Source organism: Bos grunniens, chromosome 9 (assembly GCF_055505025.1).
Source record: "Bos grunniens cultivar Pamir isolate PY7600 chromosome 9, Bosgru_T2T1.0, whole genome shotgun sequence".
Taxonomy (NCBI): Eukaryota; Metazoa; Chordata; class Mammalia; order Artiodactyla; family Bovidae; genus Bos; species Bos grunniens.
The window spans coordinates 28,919,814-28,945,584 of NC_141173.1; the positions used below are offsets into that span (position 1 = coordinate 28,919,814).

Here is a 25,771-nt window from a genome sequence, read left to right on the forward strand (position 1 = left end):
CAGATACATAGAAATTAAACAACATATTCTTAAATATCCAGTAGATCAAAGAAGTAATTAAAAGGGAGATTAGAAAATGTCTTCGGAAAAATGAAAAAGAAAACTCAACATACCAAAACTTAACAGAATGCATCAAAAGCAGTTCTAAGAGAGAAGTTCATAGCAATAAGTACATTAAAAAATAGAAAGATTTCAAATAAACAACCTAACTGCATACTTCAAGGTATTAGAGTAAAAAAGAACAAACTAAGCCCAAAGTTAGCAGAAGGAAGGAAATAAAAAAGATTACAGCAGACTTAAACAAAATAGAGAGTAGAAAGATCAACAAAACCAAGAGTTGTCTTTTGAAAAGATCAATAAAAATGACAAACCTTTGGCTAGATTAAAAAAAAAAAAAGTGAAGATCCAAGTAAAATGAAATCAGAGTAAAAGAGATGTTATAACTCTTGCTACAAAAAATTAAAAAGAGGATCATAAAACACTACTGTGAATGTTTCTATGCCAACAACTTGGATAGCCTAGAAGATATGAGTAAATATCTAGACGCATGCAATGGCCAAGACTGAATCATGAAGAAATAAAAAATTTGTACAGAATAATAACAATGAGAACATAATCATAAGCCTGCTAATGAAGAGAAGTCCAGGACCAGAAGGCTTCATGCTGAATTCTGCCAAACATGTGAACAAAAGTGATTTACAGTTCCTTTCCTGAAGATAAGAATAGTACCAAAAACAATAGCACTTTTATTCTAAGCAGCAGTTAACAGCCTAACGCTTTTCCAGTTAAGCCCATCAGGCCAAACTGCCAAGTTGATAGAATGAATGGAAAGTGGTTATGTGTTGGTAAGTGAAGTAGTTGAGACTGCCAAAGTTTTTTCTGTAATCACTGGCTTTCCAAAATTAATGCATCCAAGTACTGTGAATTTTACTTCCTTCCTCCAAAAAACTAATGTACATAATATATGTACAACTATATGTATGTGAAATATATGGACAGTTATAAATGTAAAGCTTCAGTACTCCTTCCTTGGTATTCTTTCCATTTAAGCCCTCTAAAGAATGACTCACTTTCACTCTGTGTGTTCATGTTTCTTGTCACTCCAAGCCACTTTATGCAAATATCCTAATGTGCTTCTCTCCTTGAAGGAAAAAGTTTTTAAATATCATAGTTTTTATTTATTAATTCATTTTTATTTTTCTTGTTCACTTTTTAAAAAAGCTTTAAATGTATTTTTTTCATATCAGGTCATCTATTATTTTTAAGTATTTAACCAGATGTAGGATGATCCATACCTATGACCTTTGACCTTTTATTAATGTAACTGATTATTCTCACTTCAAGTCAAAGAAAATGCATGCTGGTGCTCAGAGATATAAATAAGAAAAAGTGACTCTCTTTTGTTAAGGGGAAAAAGAATAAGAATGTCTGCTTATTTGCCTTGGCAAGTGATTTTTCCACCATTTTCTGGACCATTTGAATGGTTTAAAGTCACCTGGCTCATTACCTGCAATAAATCCAACCACCTCTCCTGCCATCTTCAGATAACATCACAGGACCTTGTTCGTACTGACTATTATCTGTGCGACCTACAGTGTGTTCAGTCTCCTCACATTATTTCTTACTTATTTCAGTACAGAGTCTTCATGTTGGGAAGTTTCAGGGAAAGGTAGAATAATGAGGCACATAGCAAGGCATACAAAAAACATTAGATAGAGACAGAGTGACACTATCAGCAACGTGGTACATTGTATTTAGCATATACAAAAGACAAAGGATCACAAAAATGAAACGATGACAGGATGAGGCAGGGAAAATGTATGCATTTATTCTGCACTGCAAAGAGAGAATGCCCTCTGGCTCATTTTGTGTTTTTAGTGTCCACTCAGCAAACTTACTTTTGAGCACCAAAGTCCTATGGGAATCTTGCCAAAGAAGTGTTGCCGAATCAGGACTTAGGCATAAACGTTGGGTCATGCATTAAGTGTTTGTATTGCGAACTAAAGCTATTTTTAGAACTGTAACTATAGAAGCTTATAAAGCATAATTTCTTTTCCTGTTGACACAATGGGAATGAGAGGTGAGAGAGAGACAGACACGGACAGAAATACACACCATGGGTGTGGTGGGGGTGTGTTTGTGTATGTGTGCATACCTGTTATGGAAAGAGCGCTGTGCCCAGTAGCTTGAGACTCTAACTGCAGCTCTGAAATTCCCAGATAGTTATCTGAAGATAATTTCCCCCAGTGTTGTGTGTCTGCTGGGTCCATTCTAATGGTCTTTTCCACCCATGCAAATTTTTGATTAGTGGGACAAGGATTCTACTTTATATTTTGGTCTAAAACATCTAAAAATGAAACATAAATTTTATTTTCTCAGCATTTTTAAACCACATCTTAAATTGTTTTGTTTCATAACAACATTTGAGTGATAGTATAATATTCTGGGGATATCTTAGTCATGAGACTCCACTAATGAAGAAGACACAATCCTTGTCCTCCAAGATCTCAGGATACTTGGTAAAGAAAGCTGGAAGACAGTAAAAGTGAAGCGGCCTCCAGTGGTGCCTTAGATGAAGCATACCAAAGTTTTCATCCAATCTGTGGATGTCTATGTGTTGTATGTTCGTACATGAATGCTCAGGAAATATTTGTTAAATTATTCAGTCTCATTTCAGCCACAGAGACATCAGCTAATTATCATTGTTCCCATTTCAGAAGGTTAGGAATTTAAAATTTAGAGTCTTTCTGATGCCTGCATTAGATCATTTGGTTAATAAATAGGGAAATACGTTTTAAACTGAAGGACTTTTTTGTTTGGTTGGTTGGTTTTTCTCCAACTGCAGTGCAACAAATGATCTCTTGCTTTGGATGAGATTGGGCAATTACTTGAGAACACCATCACCTTACCCCTTTATTATGCATGAAAGGATTCCTCAGCTTATAACCAAAGATAACACCGATTTAAAAACTCAAACAAGAAAAATAGGAACATAGAAGGTGCATGAGGTTTCATAAACATGTGAACGTGGTTAAATAAGAGAAAGGAAAAAAATTAAACAGCCCATGTAGTATTGAATTAAAGAAACGTAGACAGAGATAAGATGAAAAGTGGAGTAGAAGTTGGTAGATGTTGGTTCTCTCTGTGACTTTACCCAAACTCAGGGCAGTTTTGTGTTTTTGAAAGTCTGTGAACTAAAGATGATCCCAGTCAGACTGATTGGTAATCAGAGCTTGTCTTTCTCACAGTTGTATTTACCTGGATTACAAAATCATGCGTCCACGGCAGATGAAATAAAATGCTACCTACTAAAATACATCTCTTATTTTCAACAGTTTCTCTTAAGACATAATTAAGAAGAAACACGGATTCACTGAAGTTTGTTCCAAATCCAAATCTTGTAGTGAAGCTGGTTAGAGTGACAGTAGTGCTCCATCTCTCATGCAGGAAAGAAAATGTGAAAGTGTGTATGTGTGTGTTTTACAAAACATTGATTGTTAAATAATACAGTGAGGACCACGTGCGTATGCATGCTAGGTCGATCAGTCGTGTCCGACTCTTTGCGACCCCATGGACTGAAGCCCGCCAGGCTCCTCTGTCCATGGGATTCTCCAGGCAAAAATACTAGAGTGGATCGCCATTTCTTCCTCCAGGAGATCTTCCTGACCCAGGGATCGAAACTGTGTCACCTGCGGCTCCTGCATTGCAGGCAGATTCTTTACCACTTGAACGACAAGGGAAGCCCAATGAGGACCACAGTGAAATGTAAATGTGTATATGTGTATAATTGTAATAGTAGCAGATATTCATTGAAAAGTGCAAATGACTACTCAAAAGATACAAAAATCATGGATTTAAATTTATGAATGTAACTTCATTTAATATAACTTTAATTATTTTATTTAAATATATTTATATTTAAATATGCTTTAACATTATGGTGGAAAAATATAAGAAAAATCATTTCAAATATCAGTAAAGAGACTAACATACACTGTTGGCTTTGTTCTAAGTGCTTCACAGTTGTGTTCAATCTAATTTTCACAACAATCCTTTTTTTCATTAATGTGAAAATTGAAGCGCTAGGAGTGAATTGCCCAGGTCACACAGTCACCTGAGGTACATTTGGGACTCATGCCTGGCAGCATGACCTGCCTCCTTTGCTAGCAGGCTCTCTAGACTCCCTCAGACCAAAACTGACATAGAATTGACAAAGGAAAACAATACTGAAGCTCCTTTATATATTTCATACAAATGGATTTGGTGACCTGATTTTAAATGTAAAGTCTCTCCTTGACACTAAATATTAACTACTACTCTGGCAGTGAGTGAGGCAGTTATCAATATTCTATCAATAGTCAGTCTATGTATCTAGTTTAACCAGCTTAATTTAGGAAATTGTTTATATGATTCATTTTTTAATGACTGGCTGAAAAAAATAGAAACCTCAATGGCTTTACTGTTCATGCCAATTACAATCTTAATGACTCTGTTAGTAATGTGTACCTATACGATGTAGTATGTGGCTTTCTATGTAGTCTTTTTGTGTGAGATATTTAAAAACATTCATTCTATCTGTATCAACAGTAGTTATAGAAGGGTGCTTGTGTGTTTGTTCGTCCCTCAGTTGTGTCTAAATCTTTGCGACCCCGTAGACTGTAGCCCACCATGCTCTTCTGCCCATGGTTTTCTCCAGATAAGAATGCTGGAAGCCATTCCCATCTTCAGATCTTCCTGACCCAGGGATCCTTCCTTGCAGGCAGATTCTTTACTGTCTGAGCCACCAGAAGAACCCATAGCAGTGTGCTTACAAATGCTTCACATTTTGGAGTTGGAAAAAATCAGTATTCAGAGACCAGTTTTTCCACTTACTAGGGAGTACATACATAGATTATTAAGCCTCAATGTTATTATCTGTAGGCCTCAATATTATTATCTATAAAGTGGGTGTAATATTAGGTTTATATTAGGTTTGTATGTTCATTCATACAGCAAATATTTATTGATCCTTAGTCTGTGCAAAGCACTGATCTAGGCACTATCATATAAAAGATAAAATAGAAAATCATCCCAGGACTCAGGAAGTTTGTATTCTACTGTGGTTAGTGAGCTAATAAATATTTATGAATATTTAACATTATTTAAATAAATTTTAGATAATGTATATAATACACTTACTGAGTGCCATGTAGAATATACAAAACATCATTGGTTGCAAAACCAAGAATTAATATATTTTATTGCACATATAGAGCTCCTATGTGCTGAAGAAGTAAATAATAGTGTGATAATGATAAATTGTTTTATTGTGTGATAATGATAAAAAAGATTGGGAAAAGAAAGAGTAGTGGCATTCAGCTTCTAACTTGCAAAGTATTTAAAATGGAGACATTTGAAAAAGAATGCACATTCTTGGGATTTATACCTTCTTTTTGATCTGTGAAGACAAAGCAGAGACTCCTAAACAAAGTTGTTTTCCACTGCTACCCTTTTTTAAACTCAAGCATATGCATGTTTAAATTTGGTTGGCCTGCTTCACTTGAGAATGTAGTGTTGATGACATTGAAAAATCATTAATGAAGCTCCCCTCCCCAGGCCCACCAGCAATTCACATTTCATAAATGAAATCAACAGCCTGGAAAACTCTGCTACATACAAATTGGCAGGCTGTCTGCTTCAACCATTCAGCTTGGGGATTGTTTGATTCCATGTTTCTGCAGAGCTTGTGTGTGAAGCTCAAATGAAGGGCTCGTGAAAAATGTTTATGGACACCAGATATTTTTCTTATATAATAATAATGGTAAAAATGTTTTAGCAGTATAGATGGGTGAAAATAAAAGTTCCTATTCTCTTTTTCCAACTTCCAGGTTGCAATCTTCAGCATCATTCACTGCCCTTAGTTTCCTGAAACTTCAATTAAACCTTTTGACTAAACTTAAAAAAAAAAATGTATATTCATATATAGGGATTTCCCAATGGCTCAGTGGTAAAGAATCTGCCTTCAATGCAGGAGACACGGGTAGACGTGAGTTTGATCCCTGTGTTGGGACAATTCTGTGCAGGAGTAAATGGCAACCCATTCCAGTATTCTTGCTGGGAAAATCCCATTGAGATCAGAGCCTCGTGGTCTCAGTCCATAGGGTCGCAAAGAGTCAGACATGACTGAGCACACATTATTATAGACATATATATTGTTTTTATCAAACCAGTCAATCCAAAAGGAAATCAATCCTGAATATTCATTGGAAGGACTGATGCTGAAGCTGAAGTTCCAATACTTTGGCCACATGATGCAAAGAGCCAACTTATTGGAAAAGACCCTGATGCTGAGAAATATTGAAGGCAGGAGGAGAAGGGGATGACAGAGGATGAATTGGTTGGATGACATCACCGACTCAATGGACATGAGTTTGAGCAAGCTCCGGGAGTTGATAAAGGACAGGGAAGCCTGGCGGTCCATGTGGTCGCAAACAGTTGGACACAACTGAGTGACTGAAAGATGTATACATAGAGCCGACACTGGAAAAGACCCTGACGCTGGGGAAGATTGAAGACAGAAGGAAAAGAGGGCGGCAGAGGGTGAAATGGCTAGATAGCTTCACTGACTTAACGGATATGAGTTTGAGCAAACTCTAGGAGATAGTGAGGGATAGGGAAGCCTGGTGTGCTGCAATCCGTGGGTTTGCAGAGTTGGACACAACTTAGTGACTGAACAACAACAACATAAACACATAAAATATGTCTATGTGTATAAGACATATATATCTAGTTATCATTTTTATATGACTAAGAACAGGCATCTATATATGACTCAAAGACAAGCTTCAGTAAAAATGCCATCTACAAAACAGAGACACTGAGTTTGTAGTGACCAAGTAGCCTAATAAAAGAGATGTTCACCTTAGAAATACTCACCTATCAATTCCTGCTTTGCATATTCAAGGGTAAAATCCCAGTTGTGTAAGAACAAAAGAAAATTACCTTGGGAGGTGCTGCAATTTAAGTTCATGAGCATAATTTTAAAATAAGTAAGCTTTTTCTGTATGTTACTCTTAATTCTCTGATCAGTTTCACATTATTTTCTCCATTTCAGCAATGACAAAATTGAGACGAGGTTTTAAGTTATGCCCAAGGTAACAAAACTAAATAAATGAGCTTGCTATTAAAGCTAGATTACATATCCAAGAGCCTTCTTTCCACACTTGCCAAGAATTCCTAAGTTGTGCATTTATCTTGTTAGTGTTTATATAACACCGAAAGTCAGTAGTTCCAGCATCATGAGAGGGTCCATAGCCCCGTACATGTTGCATGATGATAAGACATTTATATAATTATAAAATTATAAAATTTCATGAACAAGGTAGAAGTTGGTTCTGATTGTACTGTGCACATAGATGATAAAAATATTCCCCACAACTTTTATTTTTTATAGAAGATCTTTTGACAAGCATCAAGGCTAAAATGGTTCCATTTCAAGATTATAGTGGCAATGTGATTGACAGGGGAGAAAAACAAGTGTACAGTGAGAAGAAAAACTTTCAAACAGACAGTTCTACATGATGAACAAAATGCCTATGGACCCCATCCTAGGGCACTGAATTTTTCTTTAACTCTAGAACCATGGGATTAATCAATTTCTTCTAGGACTACAGATACACAGGAGGGAGCATTTCATCTTTTTATATATTTTTTTGCTCTATATTTCTTTGCCTGAATTTGTTTTGTTCAGCCATTCATTCAACAATATTTATTGATCATAATACCACCTGTTAGATATTTGACCAAATACTGATATTTGAGTAATAAACAAGACACAGCTCTTGCCCTTATGAAACTTAAAATCTAATGACAGTACACAGACAACAAACAAAAATTTAATTTAAAAAAATGTGTTACAAAACTTTATATAACATTAAGGCACATAGGAAACATTAAAATAGTGTATGGGATTCCCTGGTAGCTCAGAGGGTAAAGCGTCTTCCTGCAATGTGGGAGACCCAGGTTCGATCCCTGGGTCAGGAAGATCCCCTGGAGAAGGAAATGGCAACCCACTCCAGTATTCTTGCCTGGAAAATTCCATGGACAGTGGAGCCTGGTAAGCTACAGTCCACAGAATTGCAGAGTTGCACACAACTGAGCAACTCCACTTCTTCCCCAGCTAATGAATGTATTAACTGAAAAAGAGAGATACGTGCCAGGGAGTGTGGACCTGCAATAGTACCGATAATCACTTTTCACAGGATGTGCATTCAAGTGTTACAGGAAGTAGGGTGTCAATGGCTATGCAATTCTCTATTACAGCCAATTCTGCAGTTAAGCAAACGAGCTTTTATGTTTTAAAAAATCATAACTTTAGAAAATAGACCCTATTAGGCTAAGCCCTAAATAAAGCCAGTTAGCACTATGCCTGACACAAAATTTATACTCAGTAATAGCTCAACCACGAGCTCAGTTTTTCTGCTGTTTGAAAGCAGGAAAAATTGTAATGTACCAGAACCCTTCCATTAATCAAACAAGAATTTATGCCAACAAAGGAGAACTCTGAGACGGAGGCAAAATTGTTTAAATAAGGGAAAAGACTGGGAAATATGAAAATATGTAATTATTACAGTGGTTGGGATAATGTCATGAAGATAACTCAAAACACTATGTATTTATCCTATACTTATATTAAGTTAGAATGCAGAGTTTATAGACAAATGCCATTGTCCTAGGACAGTAAGAAAGGACAATATTTTAATGTGTTTATATTATTATACCAAAGTTAAGCCATTTTTTTATTTTTATAAAATTAATAACAAATACTAGTAAAAACAATTATACCAGTTTGAAATGATTAAATTAACCACCAGGTGGAGCTCCATGAATTCAATGTATATTTTCAAAAATAGAAAATTGCTTAAATTGGTCAAATTAGGAAAAATTAGAACATATTTTTTCCTGAGCAGTTTTGGCTAATTTTCTTATCTGCAATGCTAAGAGAATTTATGAATCATAATAGATGGTTCTTATTGAAGACAGAATGCCAAATTTCTTGATTAGTATAATGCCAAATTTCTTGATTAGTATACTAAAACTTTTCAGTTTTTAATAGAAATTTAAATCAAAGTACTTTTGCTTAAGTTACTTTATAGTTTATTTCAAATACATATTCCATTGTATATTGTTTAAAGTATGAAACTATAATTGAAACTGAGAACAAATGAGAAAAATCTATTAAAGCCTGCCTATTATTCCATTTAGTACTGATTTTTTAAAAATGCTTATTTTTTTCCAATTTGTTTGTTTTACCCCAGAACCTGAAGTTAAAAAAGATGAAAAGATGCCCAAAGCAGGTAAGGAAACCTTGCGAGATTTACCTTTTAATTTATATTCTGTTTATCATGAACAAGGCTGGTGTTATGACCAGGTTGTCCAAGGCTGAAAACATTGAAAAATACTTGTGTATTTCATATATTTTCATTGTAATAAGTAATAAACAGATGTATGCTAAAATTAATATGGATTCTGTTTTCTGGTAGCAGATTTTAGTTGTTTGTCCAAGTATTGGACCTGTTAACATATGCTGTTCCTTATTTATCTAGTGGGCAACTGAATACTGTTTTCAAAGTGCTAACGGGACAATCTGAATTTCAGAGGATGTAGCCAGATTGTGACAAATGCCTAAATCTTATAATTGGGTGAACCTTATGGAATCGCCTACACTTGAACATCTTTTACCTAAAAAACAGTAGTTTCATATGGTTTAACATAAAAGTTCAATCATTTTCTCCCTTACTATTTGAATATCCACATATTTTAGGAGAGGTAATCCATTGTATTACTGACCTTTAATTTGAAAATAGGAGTACTTTTAAAAGAGACTTCCTGAAAATTTTTATGAGAAAAGAAGACAAGAGATTAGCTTGTCATTTTTAAGACAGGTGTTAAAAGTTAGAAGAAGGAACATTATAGAATAAAGGACAGGAAGAAAACACTAAAATTCCTGATGAAAACTTCTTTTAATTACAATCTTTCTAGGGCTAACTCCATTCCAAATATTTTATATACTATATGAAGATAAAGATATAAACTATCTATATGAAGATGTTTATGAAGATATTTACACACCTGTATCTACATATGCAATAAGGTTATATCTATATGTCTCCTTAGAGTGAAAGTGATACAGTGTACATGCAGACATTCAGATCAGTTCAGTTCAGTTCAGTCACTAAGTCATGTCCAGCTCTTTGTGACCCCATGAATTGCAGCATGCCATTCATGCTTCCCTGCCCATCACCAACTCCTGGAGCTTGCTCAAACTCATGTCCATCAAGTCGCTGATGGCATCAAACCATCTCATCCTCTGTTGTCCCCTTCTCCTCCTGCAGTCAATCTTTCCCAACATCAGGGTCTTTTCCAATGAGTCAGTTCTTCGCATCAGGTGGCCAAAGTATTGGAGCTTCAGTTTCAGTATCAGTCCTTCCAATGAATATTCGGGAGTGATTTCCTTTAGGATTGACTGGTTTGATTTTTCAGTCCAAGGGACTCTCAAGAGTCTTCTCCAACACCACAGTTCAAAAGCATCAATTCTTTGGCACTCAGCTTTCTTTTTGGTCCAACTCTCACATACATGACTCCATACATGACTACTGGAAAAACCATAGCTTTGACTAGATGGACCTTTGTTGGCAAAGTAATGTCTCTGCTTTTTAATATGCTGTCTAGGTTGGTCATAGTTTTCTTCCAAGGAGCATGCATCTTTTAACTGCATGGCTGCAGTCACCATCTGCAGTGATTTTGGAGCCCAAGAAAATAAACTCTGTCACTGTTTCCACTGTTTCCCCATCTATTTGCCATGAAGTGATGGGACCAGATGCCATGATCTTAGTTTCTTGAATGTTGAGTTTTAAGCCAGGTTTTTCACTCCCCTCTTTCACTTTCATCAAGAGGCTGTTCGCTTTCTCCCAAAGGGTGGTAGTCATCTGCATATCTGAGGATACTGACATTTCTCCCTGCAGTCTTGATTCCAACTTGTGCTTCATCCAGTCCAGAAATTTGTATAATTGGTTTTAAAATATTTGCATATACTTGAGCACATTTTTACACATTTTAACATACATTTAAGTAATTCTTGCTTCACCATTCCATGTATAGGTTAAATATTAACCTGAATTATTTTCCTTAGTATCAAAAGTGTTGCCAACATATCAAAAGGAATTGCTTAAGTGTTTTTGTATTTTTAATGAATGAGCATAATCATTTGAGTGACTTTATAAAATCTGAAGGGCTTCCCAGGTGGCACCAGTAGTAAAGAATCCACCTGCCAAGAGACGCAAGAGACACGGTTTGATCCTTGCCTCAGGAAGATCCCCTGGAGAGGGAAATGGCAACCCACTCCAATATTCTTGCCTGGGAAATCCCATGGACAGAGGAGTCTGGTGGGCCACAGTCCATAGGGTCACAGACTATATGAGTGACTAAGCCACAGCATAAAATCTGAAAGTATGCATTCTCTGGATGATAAATGAAAAATGAGCAATTTTAAACAGTGAAAAAAGTACATGATAAAGACAAAATGATACATTGAATCTTAATATCAAAAATTATAATTGAGCTTTAGATATATCTAAAAAAAGGAAAAGCTATGTATAAAAATTGCTCTCCTGTTGTAAGCACGCTTACTGGTGTCAGCGAAAAATTGCTGGTCAGTTAAAAGTTGCATCATGTCACCCATTCCTATAAACAACACTGTATTTTATGGCTTATTTTACTTTTGATATATAATGGAAAAAGTAATATATGCACTGCTGCTGCTACTGCTAAGTCGCTTCAGTCATGTCTGACTCTGTGCGACCCCATAGACGGCAGCCCACCAGGCTCCTGCGTCCATGGGATTCTCCAGGCAAGAACACTGGAGTGGGTTGCCATTTCCTTCTCCAATGCATTAAAATGAAAAGTGAAAGTGAAGTCGCTCAGTCATGTCCGACTCTTAGCGACCCCACGGACTGCACCCTACCAGGGTCCTGCGTCCATGGGATTCTCCAGGCAAGAGTACTGGAGTGGGTTGCCATTGCCTTCTCCAATATATGCACTATAAATTCCCTATTATTCAGTCAGTCAGTCAGTCACTCAGTTGTGTCCGACTCTTTACAACCCCATGGACTGCAGCACGCCAGGCTTCCCTGCCCATCACCAACTCCTGGACTTGCTCAAACTCATGTCCATCGAGTCAGTGATGCCATCCAACCATCTCATCCTCTGTCATCCCCTTCTCCTGCTTTCAATCTTTCCCAACATTAGTGTCTTTTCCAAGAAGTCAGTTCTTTGCATCAGGTACTTTACATTAAATATTTTTGTCTATTTTTATGTTATATTTATTTTCATCTTCCTAAAAGGAAAGAGAAATCAGAACTAATGACATATTTTATTATAAAACATGATCAATTCACAATTTGTTAACAATATATATTATGCTAATATCACTGCCATATGTTAAGAACTGTGCTTGGTGAAACAAAGTTTAGAAACAAGTGATGTTTCCCATCCCAAGAGAGTCTAACCAAAGACATAGACATGAATTATTGAAAGATGGTTCTTAGATAATTAGTTAAATTAGTGAAGAGTCTCTAGGAGTTTAGAGAGAGGGGGCATTCCTATAGTCTGTGCTAATCATTGAAACTTCAGGGAGATGATGGATTAAGCTGGGATTTTAGGAGTATGCAAGAGCATCTGAGACAGGAAGGTGACTATAAAGCATGGTGGAAGCCAACTTTATAGAAGAAAAATATGAATTTTACTCTCTTGCCATTTGCTAAGGATGTGACTTAAATTACTTCATGTTTCTGAGTTTCAATATTTTATCTATTGAAGAAAGGTCATTACACCCACCTGGTAGAGTTGTTAATAAGAAACTGAGTTGATGTTTTCTATTTGTTTCAGATTTAATAAATGGGAGTTATATTCAGGAGTTAGTCAGAGGCAGGGATGAGAGTGACTTGAGAAGAGACAGTGAGGAGAGGACCAAGAACCAAAGTAGATTCCAGGGGCCACAGAGGAAGAGAGGATGCCAAGACTGCAGCAGTGATGTGTAGACACATGAGCATGGTTCTGGAAATCTAGAAAACTGGACTTAGGAAACCAGGGTGAAAAGTCTGGATGATTAGAAGGTGAATGAGAAGAGAGTCATATCCTAAGTCTTAGAATGCCATGCAGGGTGAAGTTCTACATGAAGAATTTTGAATCATAAATTCAACTCAAGAGCTTTGATAGTAATCTAGTATTGTAAAGGCAAGTGAAATTGATAGGGAGAGAGAGGCAGCAGTAAGGAAGTGAATTGTTTACTTTAAATATTTTTTTATGGCCATGACTAATATTCTGTGTGAAATTATTAGGAATTAAGTTTTTAAAAATCACAGGACCTAGCAACTCATTGAAAAATACTAATAACATCTTGTTATACACCCTTTCAATTATTTGAGTATATACAATCACAACCACACTCTATACTGTAATTAATATCACTACTTTTGTAAGTGTCAACCTATTTCACAGGAAGAGGCTAGAAATTGATGACATTAGCTATATATGAAAGTGAAAAGTGAAAGTGAAGTTGCTCAGTCGTGTCCGACTCTGTGACCCCATGGACTGCAGCCCACCAGGCTCCTCCGTCCATGAGATTCTCCAGGCAAGAATACTGGAGTGGGTTGCCATTTCCTTCTCCAGGGGATCTTCCCGCCCCAGGGATCGAACCCAGGGCTCCTGCATTGCAGGCAGATGTTTTAACCTCTGAGCCACCAGGGAAGCCTATATATATATATGTAAAACTCCTAGGTCTCAACCTTGAAAGGATGGAGAAGGTGATCAAAGGTAGAAGTTGCAGAGGAAATGCAGGTTGCGGGGAGAGAGATGTACTAGCAACACTGGGCAATAGGGAAATTTCACTTTGATTCCTCACACTATGTATCCGTAAGTTTAGAGATTTGGAGTTAGAAGCCAAAGCTGAGAAGGATTTCTTCAAGAAACCAGAACTTGGAGAGAAAAGAGAAGAGAATGAAGGGCAGCTTCTTGGAAAAGAAAAAGAACAGGTCAAAAAGGAGAGTGTGTTACCTGGAAGATAGGGATACAGTGTATCAGCATCCTAAAGGCCAGACACGTTCAAGAAAAAGGATCAATAGAAAAATCAATAGTCTTAATGTCACAGGAAAGTCAAGGGGCATGATACCTGAGAAAAGCCCTTATATTTAACGAAAATCTGTCATTTTATGACCACTTGAAGGCATTTTTATTTTTGTATCGATGTATAATTGCTTTATAATGTTGTGTTAGTTTCTGCTGTACAATGAAATGAATCGGCTATGCTTCCCTGGTGGCTCAGTCAGTAAAAAAATCTGTCTGCAATGCAGGAGAACCAGGTTCAATCCCTGGTTCAGGAAGATTCTTGGAGAAGGAAATGGCAACCCACTCCAGTATTCTTGCCTGGGAAATCTCATGAACTCCTGGCAGGCTACAGTCCACGGAGTCGCAAGAGTCAGACATAACTTAGTGACTCAACCTACACCATGCATACACACCCCTCCCTCGTGGACCTCCCTTCCACCCTGCCCCCACCCCACCCATCTGGATCATCACTAGAGAGCATTTTTAGTAAAGGGGTGGAAGTAGCAAGCAGTTTAGAGGAATTAATAAGAGAATTTATCAGTAATAAGTGGAAGTAGAACACCCCAACTACTTTTTTTCAGGAGTTTGCTGTTCAAAGGAGGCAAAATACTATATTCCAGCAGGTGGAATCAATGAGCTGTGTTTGTCATTTTCATATCTGTGATAGGGTGGAGCATTCTAGGGAAAGGAGGAGCATGAAATCCAGAGGGAGATATTAATTCCAAGTGAGCTGTCCCAGATCAAGGTCTGGGATACACAATATAGGTGGAGGGCATTAACTTATATAGCCCCCCTCCCACCTTTGAGAAAACATTGAAAGGATAGATTAAATTAAAGCTGAGGGTCTGTGAGGATGCTTCTGCTGAGTACTCTTTTGTCCTAAAATCTCTTCTGAAAGGTGACCACTAATGTGTTCATTGCCAAACACAGGGCATAGTTTCCTTTCTTCATATTGTACTAACCTTTGGATAATATCTGACCATGTTCATCATCTCTTATTCCTCAAAAGAAAACAAAAATCCTTTTATTTGGCAGAAACTACAACATTTAACCAACGGTGTTAAAAATAAAACAGCAACAAAAGATGACAACATTTTTTAAAACTGAGTCAACATTGTAGCAATTATTTATTTTTGACATGGCATATGGGGCTTCCCTCATGACTCAGATAGTAAGGAATCTGCCTGCAATACAGGAGACCTGGGTTTCATCCTTGGGTCAGGAAGATCCCATATTATTAGGCACTAAAATGATAGCAAATAGGACATGCATTTTATTAGGTAAGTGAAGAATAGCTAAATATTCTTTTCAGGAAGCAATAGGCATTAATTATAAGTAGCAATGTAATTAAAAACAGAAATATTTGCATAAGTAATTTTTTATCAGGAAAATTAACATTCATAAACAAAATCTTCAAAGTTCTGTTACTGCATTTCTCACTGCCAAAACTGGAGGCAAGGTAAACAGGTAAGATGCTTTTGATATGGAGCTGAAGTGAGAGCAGAATATTAAAACTTACTTTCTCCCGCCTTTTCTCTATCTGTAAACACACACCACACAGTTCTCCAGCCTTGGTCTTGTTGTACATGTTTTTCTCTAGCATATCATGTGATAGCCATGTTTGTTGAATGGATTTCTTCAAACTTTGTGTTTCAGCTCCTGTATTATCTTTGCTGTGAGCTATGCAGTCTTCTTCTCAGGGGAGACAGAAAGTCACTCAAAAGCCACCATAGCTACAACAGGTCACCAAAATTATCCTCCTGAAAAGGGAGGCATTAGTCAATCCTACCATCTCATCCTCTGTTGCCCCCTTCTGCCCTCAGTCTTTCCTAGCATCAGGGTCTTTTACCATGAGTTGGCTCTTTATATCAGGTGGCCAAAGTATTGGAGTTTCAGCTTCAACACCAGTCCTTCCAATGAATATTCAGGACTGATTTCCTTTAGGATTAACTGGTTTGATCTCCTTGCAGTCCAAGGGACTCTCAATAGTCTTCTCCAGCACCACAGTTCGAAAGCATCAATTCTTCAGTGCTCAACCTTTTTTATGGTCCAACTCTCACATCCGTACGTGACTTCCAGAAAAAAACAAAACAAAACAAAACAAAACATAGCTTATTAAATAGAGTTCTCATCAGCAATATATTCTATGCAAATCTAACAGACTTATTGTTAAATCACGTGATATAATGTATGTGAAAGTGCCTTCAACAGCTATGAAAGCAAAAAAAAAAAACATGATTATCATCTGTACCCTTGATATTCAAAGGGTGGTTCACAAAATAACATCAGCATCACCTGGTTGCTGAAATGTAGAATCTTAGGTCCCATCAATAACTGCTGGATAAGAATTTGGATTTTTAGTAAGTCCCTGAGGTTATTAGTATGCACATTAAAATTTGACAAAGACTATTATATAATTCATAGGCATCTATGATTGCCCTTATCTCCAAGAAATACATCAGTCTTCTCTCCATAAACTTAGCTTATGCAAAGTGCATATGTGTTTTTGAATGGTTTCTTTCTAACTAGCAACAAGGGCGTCACACTTTCTGAGCACTGGTTGGCTTAGGTCATCCAGAAAGTGACTAAATAGTCAATCATTCCTTTCTCCCAACAACGCACAGTCAAATGGGCACTGCTTGTAATGCACATTCATTTGAGCTTAAAATAAATAAATAAACTTAATAATAAATAAATAATAATAATAATAAATAAATAAACTTAAATTTTGCTTGAAGGACATGAATGGCAAGGGTAAACAGTCTTCTTATTTTACCAGCTGGGTAAGATATTGATACAGTGGATGAATGACTCAGTCAAAGAAAACAGGATGTCCTTGTATCTATCAGTTATCAAAGTATCTCTGGCCTATATCTTTTACAGAACTTAGTTCCAATTGGTTACTGTATTAATTTATGTCTATTATAATGTAATATAAATATATTTCAGTATCTTTTTAATTTTACCATAGTGCAGTAGATCAAAGCTAATACAATTTTTTTTAAGTAGTGACAACATTGATTTTTAAAAAGAAGAAAAACTGAATGAGAAAGACTAGAAATAATGTTACAGTTAGAACAATGAAGATATGCTAACACAAATAATAAATTTATACCCAGGCATTGCTATCTCAAAATTTCCTTTTATTTTTTCCCACATCAAGGAGACAAAAAATTCTACTGTAAATTCTTGGGGGAGGAGGCAATAATATTCTTTCAGGTTAAAAAAAAAAAGTATTAAAATTACGCGGACATGGAAACTTAACTAATCACTGATAAGTGGCATTAGTGATAAATACTTCTTAAATATCCCTACAGATAACCATGCAAATGCAGTAGGTCAACCATTGTTCCTACTGTAAACTAATATTTATTGAGTTGTCAGTAGGTATGTGTCATTATAATATTCTGAAAGGGATTATTACCACAAAGAAATCAAGAAAATTGAAATAATTTTTACCATGTAAGTTCAAGGACATTTATTGAATGCCAGCTAATCCAAATCCTAGAAAATGGAAAAATAACCAATATTGGTGGAACACTTAATTAAAAGATCAAGGGGATTTAATCATATACATGCATAATATAATCAATTCTATAAAATTTTGTGACTTAGGTTTCATTATTTTGCTGAAGTTACAGGCAATGTACCAGAATAAAAATGAAGTGAACTCCCAGGTTACAAAATTCACAGGTGGGATGACCTAGCTTCTTTCAACATATTAATGATGACCACACTCATATACTCAACTTGATTTCTATGGCAGTGAGCAAATTACTTACAATTTCACAAGTTGTCCTATTTGACTTCAAAGTAACATAAAATATAGTTTACCTTCCTTTTGCCAACACATCACAGATAAATTAGGTTGGCCAAATCTGAACAAACTTTTTGGTCAATTCAACATAATATTTTTCTGCCTAATTTCAAGCCTCAAATACAGTATTATCATTCTATTCTCAGTAAAATATAAATAGAGATGATGGGGGTAGTGGTGGAAAAAAAAGTTAAGAGTGGTGGTACACCTGTTGTTAGATAAATGTGGATAATACTAACTGATAACAAATTGGGGTAGTAGACTCTATGTTCCTTAGGGCAGGACTTTGTTGGTTTATTTCATTCGTACATGTGTTCTAGCACATAGTAAGAAATACAGTAAATGTTTTTGAATAAACAAATGTAGTAAGAGTTTAGTTGTTCAGTCAAATGGACCTGGAAGCCTGTCTCCTAATTTGTTAAAATGAGAAAGTGAGTTCATGAGGGTTACTCTAAATGTTACAGTATTTTATTGAAAATGCTTAGCCTGGGTCTGGGGACCTATAAACATTTAGTGTGTTAGCTATAAATTATGCTAATAAATACATGAGACAATTTTCCAGAATTAAAATTTGATAGTCTTTTAAAAATCTGAGATTTTTTAAGTGATTGGCTTTCAGATAAGCAATTTTTATTTTGTGGAAAAACGATATAACCATTTTCCTGTTTGACCTTTGGATGTTGACCACTTCTGTATTAAAATCTTCTCTTTTTGATTTATAATAATGACTTGAGTACTGTAGTCTTAAGTTTTTTTTGGTGAAATGTATCTTCTAGAGACTGGGAGATGAAATATGTCTTAGCCAATTCAATCAATCAAGCACAGTCCCATTAGTCACTTCTGAATCAATCTGTGACAGGTACGATTTTTCTCAGCTGGTTGAAAGATTCATGCTTCATGAATCCTAGGAAAGGCCTTTCTATCAAGACAAAAAGGAATAATGATGGCTTCATTTAAAATTACTAAACTCTACTTATGTATTAGTGTAAACAAAGCACCACTAATTAGATATTTCATCTTCTTTAGAGATATTGCTTCAAGGTACATATTTTAAACTCCTTAAAAAGACATAATTTTTAGTTTTTATGTTTTCTTCAGAAAGATTTTCTTCCTTCTGTAATTTATGGTAATAAAGAAGTGCTCTTTTTGCCCTTTATGTAAAATTTTCACTGAAAATTGTCCTTCCCAATTTCAACCCACTCCAAAAACTAATTGGGGAAGGTGTTAGTAATGAGATTTGAATTGAGAGCTTTAAGGGTGGCAAAAGCAATTCACTAATGAAGACTCTATTAGTTGCCCCAGAGGAAATTGATGATCTGTTTTTCTAAATTAAAAAAAAAAAAAAAACTCAAGAGCTTTTTAAACACTTGCCTGTTAAGAAGTCAACTCTATTAGAAAGATTTCTAACTCCAGGCTAATTTGTGAGTTACTCTGATAGAATATTATAAAATTTACAAAAAATTCAGTTTTCCCCCATGTTAATATATTGCTTAGTTTATATCTTCTTTGCTATTCAAAAGTATACTAGTTTTATTAATTAATTGAGCCTATCCTCAATCTCTTTTTGATCCAAAACATCTTAAGAAAGGAAAATGAGACTATTTATGTGGGCATAGTTAAAATGAAATAATATTAACTATTGTCTCTTCTATTCTCACATCCTGGTTTCAGAATATAATATTCTAGAGCTCTGGAACTGAAATTGATACGACAAATAACTAACATGGCAAAAATAATGGTTCCTTTGAGGCCATGCCTGCCAACTTTAAACAGGCCTATCCAAATTCAAACATTTTAATGTGTTCTCCTCACAAACGCTCCACCCCTAAACTGTGCCCTAATCAATGCCCTGATCTTTAAACTAAGGATGGAATCTCACTGAGCTTACATCATAATGGAGGCTCATTTCTTACTGTCTTACTTTTTCACCTAAGACCCATTTAAAGTATCAGGATGTAATGAAAGGGTGTTTAGGGTAATATAGTTTCAGTTCAGTTCAGTTCAGTTCAGTCTCTCAGTCATGTCCGACTCTTTGCAACCCCCATGGACTGCAGCATGCCAGGTCTCCCTGCCCATCACCAACTCCCAGCTACTGCTGCTGCTACTAAGTCACTTCAGTCATGTCCGACTCTGTGCGATCCCATAGACGGCAGCCCACCAGGCTCCCCCGTCCCTGGGATTCTCCAGGCAAGAACACTGGAGTGGGTTGCCATTTCCTTCTCCAATGCATGAAAGTGAAAAGTGAAAGTGAAGTCGCTCAAGTCATGTCCCACCCTCAGCGACCCCATGGACTGCAGCCTACCAGGCTTTTCCATCCATGGGATTTTCCAGGCAGGAGTACTAAAGTGGGGTGCCATTGCTTTCTCCGACCAACTCCCAGAACTTACTTCAACTTATGTCTATCGAATCGGTGATACCATCCAACCATCTTATCCTCTGTTGTCCCCTTCTCCTCCCTCCTTCAATCCCTCCCAGCATCAGGGTCTTTTCAAATGAGTCAGTTCTTCGCATCAGGTGGCCAAAGTATTGTAGTTTCAGCTTCAGCATCAGTCCTTCCAATGAATATTCAAGACTGATTTCCTTTAGGATGGCTGGTTGGATCTCCTTGCAGTCCAAGGGACTTTCAAGAGTCTTCTCCAACACCACAGTTCAAAAGCATCAATTCTTCGAAGCTCAGCTTTCTTTATGGTCCAACTCTCACATCCGTACATGACTACTGGAAAAACCATAGCTTTGACTAGATGGACCCTTGTTGGCAAAGTAATATAGTTCAGTAAAAAATAATTAAAACATGCTTGTGCCAGGTGGTGCTAATAAATCTAAAATGCTCTTCAGTGCATTCTATATTCCAGGCCCAAACTATACAACAGTCACACCTAAACAGAGTAAATTTTTTCCTTTTTTTAGATGAAATAATCACATTAATAAGAAATCCCTTGCACAGACTTTCACATGTTTTTTCATGTATCCTAAAGCAAGATGATCACAATACAATTTGAAAAATATCCTATGTGGAGAAAAAAATGGAAGATTTCTGCTTTGATAATATGTTTTATTGCAGGGTCACAGAGTTAAAGAACTCCATTTTTTGTAAACCCTTTCCAAATATTTTAGTAGCATCTTCAATGGGTCATCAGTGGGAACGTGTTTAGTGTGTGTATTACTCAAGAGAGCACCCTCCACTGATACAGAATTTAATAATCCCTTGTTCATTAAACACAATTATTGTGAACTATATGAGATAATAAACAAGTGTAAAGGACACTAAAGTGAGAGTTTCAGTCCTTGCCTAGTGAATCTCATAGTTTATTTGGAAAAGACAAATGAGTAAATAATTACTAAGTATTACAAATAATAAGACTTGGTAGGGAAGATCCCCTAAAGGAGAGCATGGCAACACACTCCAGTATTCTTGCCTGGAGAATCCTAGGGACAGAGGAGCCTGGAAGGCTACAGTCCATAGGGTCCCAGAGTAGGACATGAATGAAGTGACTAACACACAGCACACACAAGTATTGCAAATAATCACAATGCAAGGAGTGATGGTTTACACTGGATACATAGAGTACAGATTCAGTTCAGTTCAGTTCAGTTTAGTCACTCAGTAGTGTCCGACTCTTTGCGACCCCATAAATTGCAGCACACCAGGCCTCCCTGTCCATCACCAACTCCCGGAGTTCACTCAAACTCACGTCCATTGAGTCGGTCATGCCATCCAGCTGTCTCATCCTCTGTCTTCCCATTCTCCTCCTGTCCCCAATCCCTCCCAGCATCAGAGTCTTTTCCAATGAGTGAACTCTTCGCATGAGGTGGCCAAAGTACTGGAGTTTCAGCTTTAGCATCATTCCTTCCAAAGAACACCCAGGACCAATCTCCTTTAGAATGGACTGGTTGGATCTCCTTGCAGTCCAAGGGACTCTCAAGAGTCTTCTCCAACACCACAGTTCAAAAGCATCAATTCTTTGGTGCTCAGTTTTCTTCACAGTCCAACTCTCACATCCATACATGACCACTGGAGAAACCATAGCCTTGACTAGACGGACCTTTGTTGGCAAAGTAATGTCTCTGCTTTTGAATATGCTATCTAGGTTGGTCATAACTTTCCTTCCAAGGAGTAAGCGTCTTTTAATTTCATGGCTGCAGTCACCATCTGCAGTGGTTTTGGAGCCCCAAACAATAAAGTCTAACACTGTTTCCACTGTTTCCCCATCTATTTCCCATGAAGTGATGGGACCAGATGCCATGATCTTCGTTTTCTGAATGTTGAGCTTTAAGCCAACTTTTTCACTCTCCTCTTTTACTTGGTACAGATTAGGAGCATTTAACCCACCATGAAAAGAGGTCAAGAAATGTTTTGTGAGGGAGACAAGAGCTGAGCTATCTTAATAAATGAGCATGATATGGTGAAAGGTGGCAAGAGGGGGGTAAGGACATCAGATGAAAAGAAAACTGGAGCATGAAAAGGATATATTTGAGGCTATAACAGAGGCACAAACTGAGGAGGAAATAAACAAGTGGAATTACACTCAAGATATGTTTATCGAATGGAAGGAACAGGACTCTGAACAACTAAATAGCGATGGCAGAGCATGGAGAATACTGGGTGACTTCTAGCTTCCTGGTTGAAATTGTTGGTGGAATGTGGTACCATTTACAAAGATAGAGAACTTGGTTACAGGAGAGAATAATAGATCATGATTCATTTTTGAATTTATTAAGTTTGAATTTCCTGTTGATATATACATTCTTCTTTAGAAAGTTAGCTAGGTGGGTCAGTAGTGGAATAAGTCCATTTATTTCTTTATATTTTTCTCCAACCTTTCAAAGGATAGGTGTCATATCTAGAATTGATACAATTTTCTATGCCCTTTGAATGAGATGAACCTAGCATGGCATTTCAACCAAATCTAATTTCCATGACTTTCACCAGAATTAAACACTTTTGTAATAATTCTGTTTCAATTAATAGGTGAGTTCTATAGGCTAAGTATTCTTGGGGGACTGAAGTGCTTAACATGTACTAAATGCTGGGTCAACACTTGCTGAATGAATGACTGAATAGTTGAATAATTATGGTGTGATATTTATGGTGTGACATCACCACTATATTAAGTTCTACGTTAAAAAAGACTTCAAAATGATTCTATTACTTCTCTTAACTTTCTTTATATTGCTTTTCTCTTGAAAGTGAAAGTGAAGTCGCTCAGTCATGTCTGACTCTTTGTGACCCCGTGGACTGTAGCCTACCAGGCTCCTCCGTCCATGGGATTCTCCAGGGAAGAATACTGGAGTGGGTTACCATTTCCTTCTCCAACTTCCTCTAATCTCTCATACCTGCTCTTGGTGCAAACAAAACATTTGCTGCTAAATAGTTTCATCAACATCACTTTAAATTCTTTTGAACATTAAGAAGTAGGACTCAAAGGGTCCATCACCACACATTTGAGGCAAAATATAAACTATTTAGGAGGCATTGTGAGAATAGAATTGTCAGAGGCAGGATGCTTGAATAACTGAAAAGATTCCATAGAACTTTATTAGTACAGCTTCAAGAAGTTTAATGAATTAATTGGTGCCTAGAAGACTTAGAACAATGCAAAGCCAATGAAGCTGGGGGGAAAAAAAAAGTGTTTCTGTATATAAATTTCTCTGGATTCATGTATCCATGAAAGTACATAACCACAGTAGACCTTAAAGACCTTTCCAAACACTATATCAATATACTACTTTTAAAGAATGCCATGAACAATATATTACTTCTTGTATTCCATAATGCATTTCTCTCTATTATGAAATAAAATTATTCTGGAAATTTAGTTTCAAGTGTTAAAGGCAATTCTTGCTTACCAAATGGTTTCTAGAAAACTAAAAGCTTTTTTTAAAAGCCTTAATTGTATTTTGTTTTCCTGATTTCCAACACTACATAAATAATGCTAATTCTCTGTTTTCATTAAATCTCTAAAAATATATTTGTGATAAATAATACTGTGTTATTGTTTCAACCAAGTAACTTTACACAGTATATTTGATAAGTTGCCTCTATAGGAAAAAGTTCATATACAAATAAGAGAAGATTTCCTTTTAGGGTTTTGCAATGTATTTTATATATTTAACATTTATACTTTTCCATTTTAATTTTGATAATTAAAAGTTTAAAAACTTATTGAAACATGTAACTAAATAGTGACTTCTGGTAAAATGTAATAGGATCTTTGAACTGATTCAGGCATATATAAAGGTCCTTATACGGAGAAGGCAATGGCACCCCACTCCAGTACTCTTGCCTGGAAAATCCCATGGACCGAGGAGCCTGGGCTGCAGTCCATGGGGTTGCTATGAGTCGGATATGACTGAGCGACTTCACTTTCACTTTTCACTTTCATGCATTGGAGAAGGAAATGGCAACCCACTCCAGTGTTCTTGCCTGGAGAATCCCAGGGACGGGGGAGCCTGGTGGGCTGCCGTCTATGGGATCACACAGAGTTGGACACGACTGAAGTGACTTAGCAGCAGCAGCAGCAGCACAAAGTTTAGATATTAATCTCCAAGTCAATTTAAAAGCCAAAGTGCCTGTTAAGTAGTTCTTCTGGGCTAAGATATATATCTACAACAGAACCATTTTCTGTTCTGTACTAAATAGCTATGTAAGAGATATATCTGAAACAAAATCACTGGTCTTAAAAACAAGGTTTGTTAATCTGCCTTATACTTACAAATGTGCTTCCACAGCAGAAGATCTATCAGGAATTGAATAAACAGACTTACTAAAGAGCAATAAACCTAAGAGGAGTTAATGCTGCAACATTTCAGGTTGACCATCTAAATTCTGTCTCCTAGTAAAAGTGATCTACTATTTAGACTTAAATTCATATTTAAAGTAAATACATTATTTTAAAACCTGGATGGTATCTTATAAATCATCTAATCTAACTTTCTACATTTATTTTCTTTTTGGAAAAGGAGAACCAAACAAATTAAATGGCCATGCCAAGGTTCCACAGTAAATGAGTGTCTGAATGAGAATTAGACCCAACACTTAAGATATCTTATCGCTACCTGTCCCAGTGTCCTACAAAGTAAATGGCTTCTGATTGTACTAGGTCAAAATTTTATTAATTTTGTCAGATGTTACTTTCAAGATTCCTTTATGTATAGATATAGATAGGCTATTTTTTCTTTTATGTATATAATTTTAAAAGGCTGTGACTTTTATCATTCATGTGTCTAATATTTTAGACTATGTTGGCTCTTAATTTGTTTCCTTTTTTTATGTGTTGAAATATGACCATTTATTCTTTTAAATATATGCATTGTAAGGGTAGTAATGGGAAATACTCACTGACATGTTGTTTTTAATACAATTCAATATATTTAGATCATATAGAAAATATAAAAGCTACAATAGAAACAGAAAAATCTCAAAGCTCCATAAGTAAAATGAACAAATATATTTATGTCTGTATATACTTACTATATTGCTGCTTACTATTTGAAATGTATTCTGTGAATGTGGAGTCAATTACTACTTCCATGAGAACATCGAAGTTACAATGATTTGGTTTTCTTTGTAAAAATAAAATATTCTTGTTTTATATGAATTTGATTTCACATCACACTTTCCAGATCTCAATCACAGACATCTGAGTAGAATATTGCTGTCATCTATATTGAAAAGCTGACACATTATAATCAACATAAGCATGTTCTTTTTTTAGCTTATCCATTTATGTCTCAGTCTATTGAAGGCTTTCTCTGATTTTAATTAAACTATGTTTGCTGAAATATAACATACACCATTAGCTGGAATTCAGA

The 25,771-nt window shown here is 36.2% G+C and overlaps 1 protein-coding gene across 50 annotated transcripts in view; it reads left to right on the plus strand.

The window, feature by feature from the left end:
- TRDN (triadin) overlaps positions 1 to 25,771 on the plus strand; it is a 414,935-nt gene that overhangs the window by 336,205 nt on the left and 52,959 nt on the right. For all 50 annotated transcript variants that reach the window (XM_086317033.1, XM_086317034.1, XM_086317035.1 and 47 more), the window contains one exon: positions 9,297 to 9,335. In XM_086317033.1, coding sequence (XP_086173159.1) covers positions 9,297 to 9,335 — 39 coding nt within the window. The remainder of the gene's footprint in view (positions 1 to 9,296; positions 9,336 to 25,771) is intronic.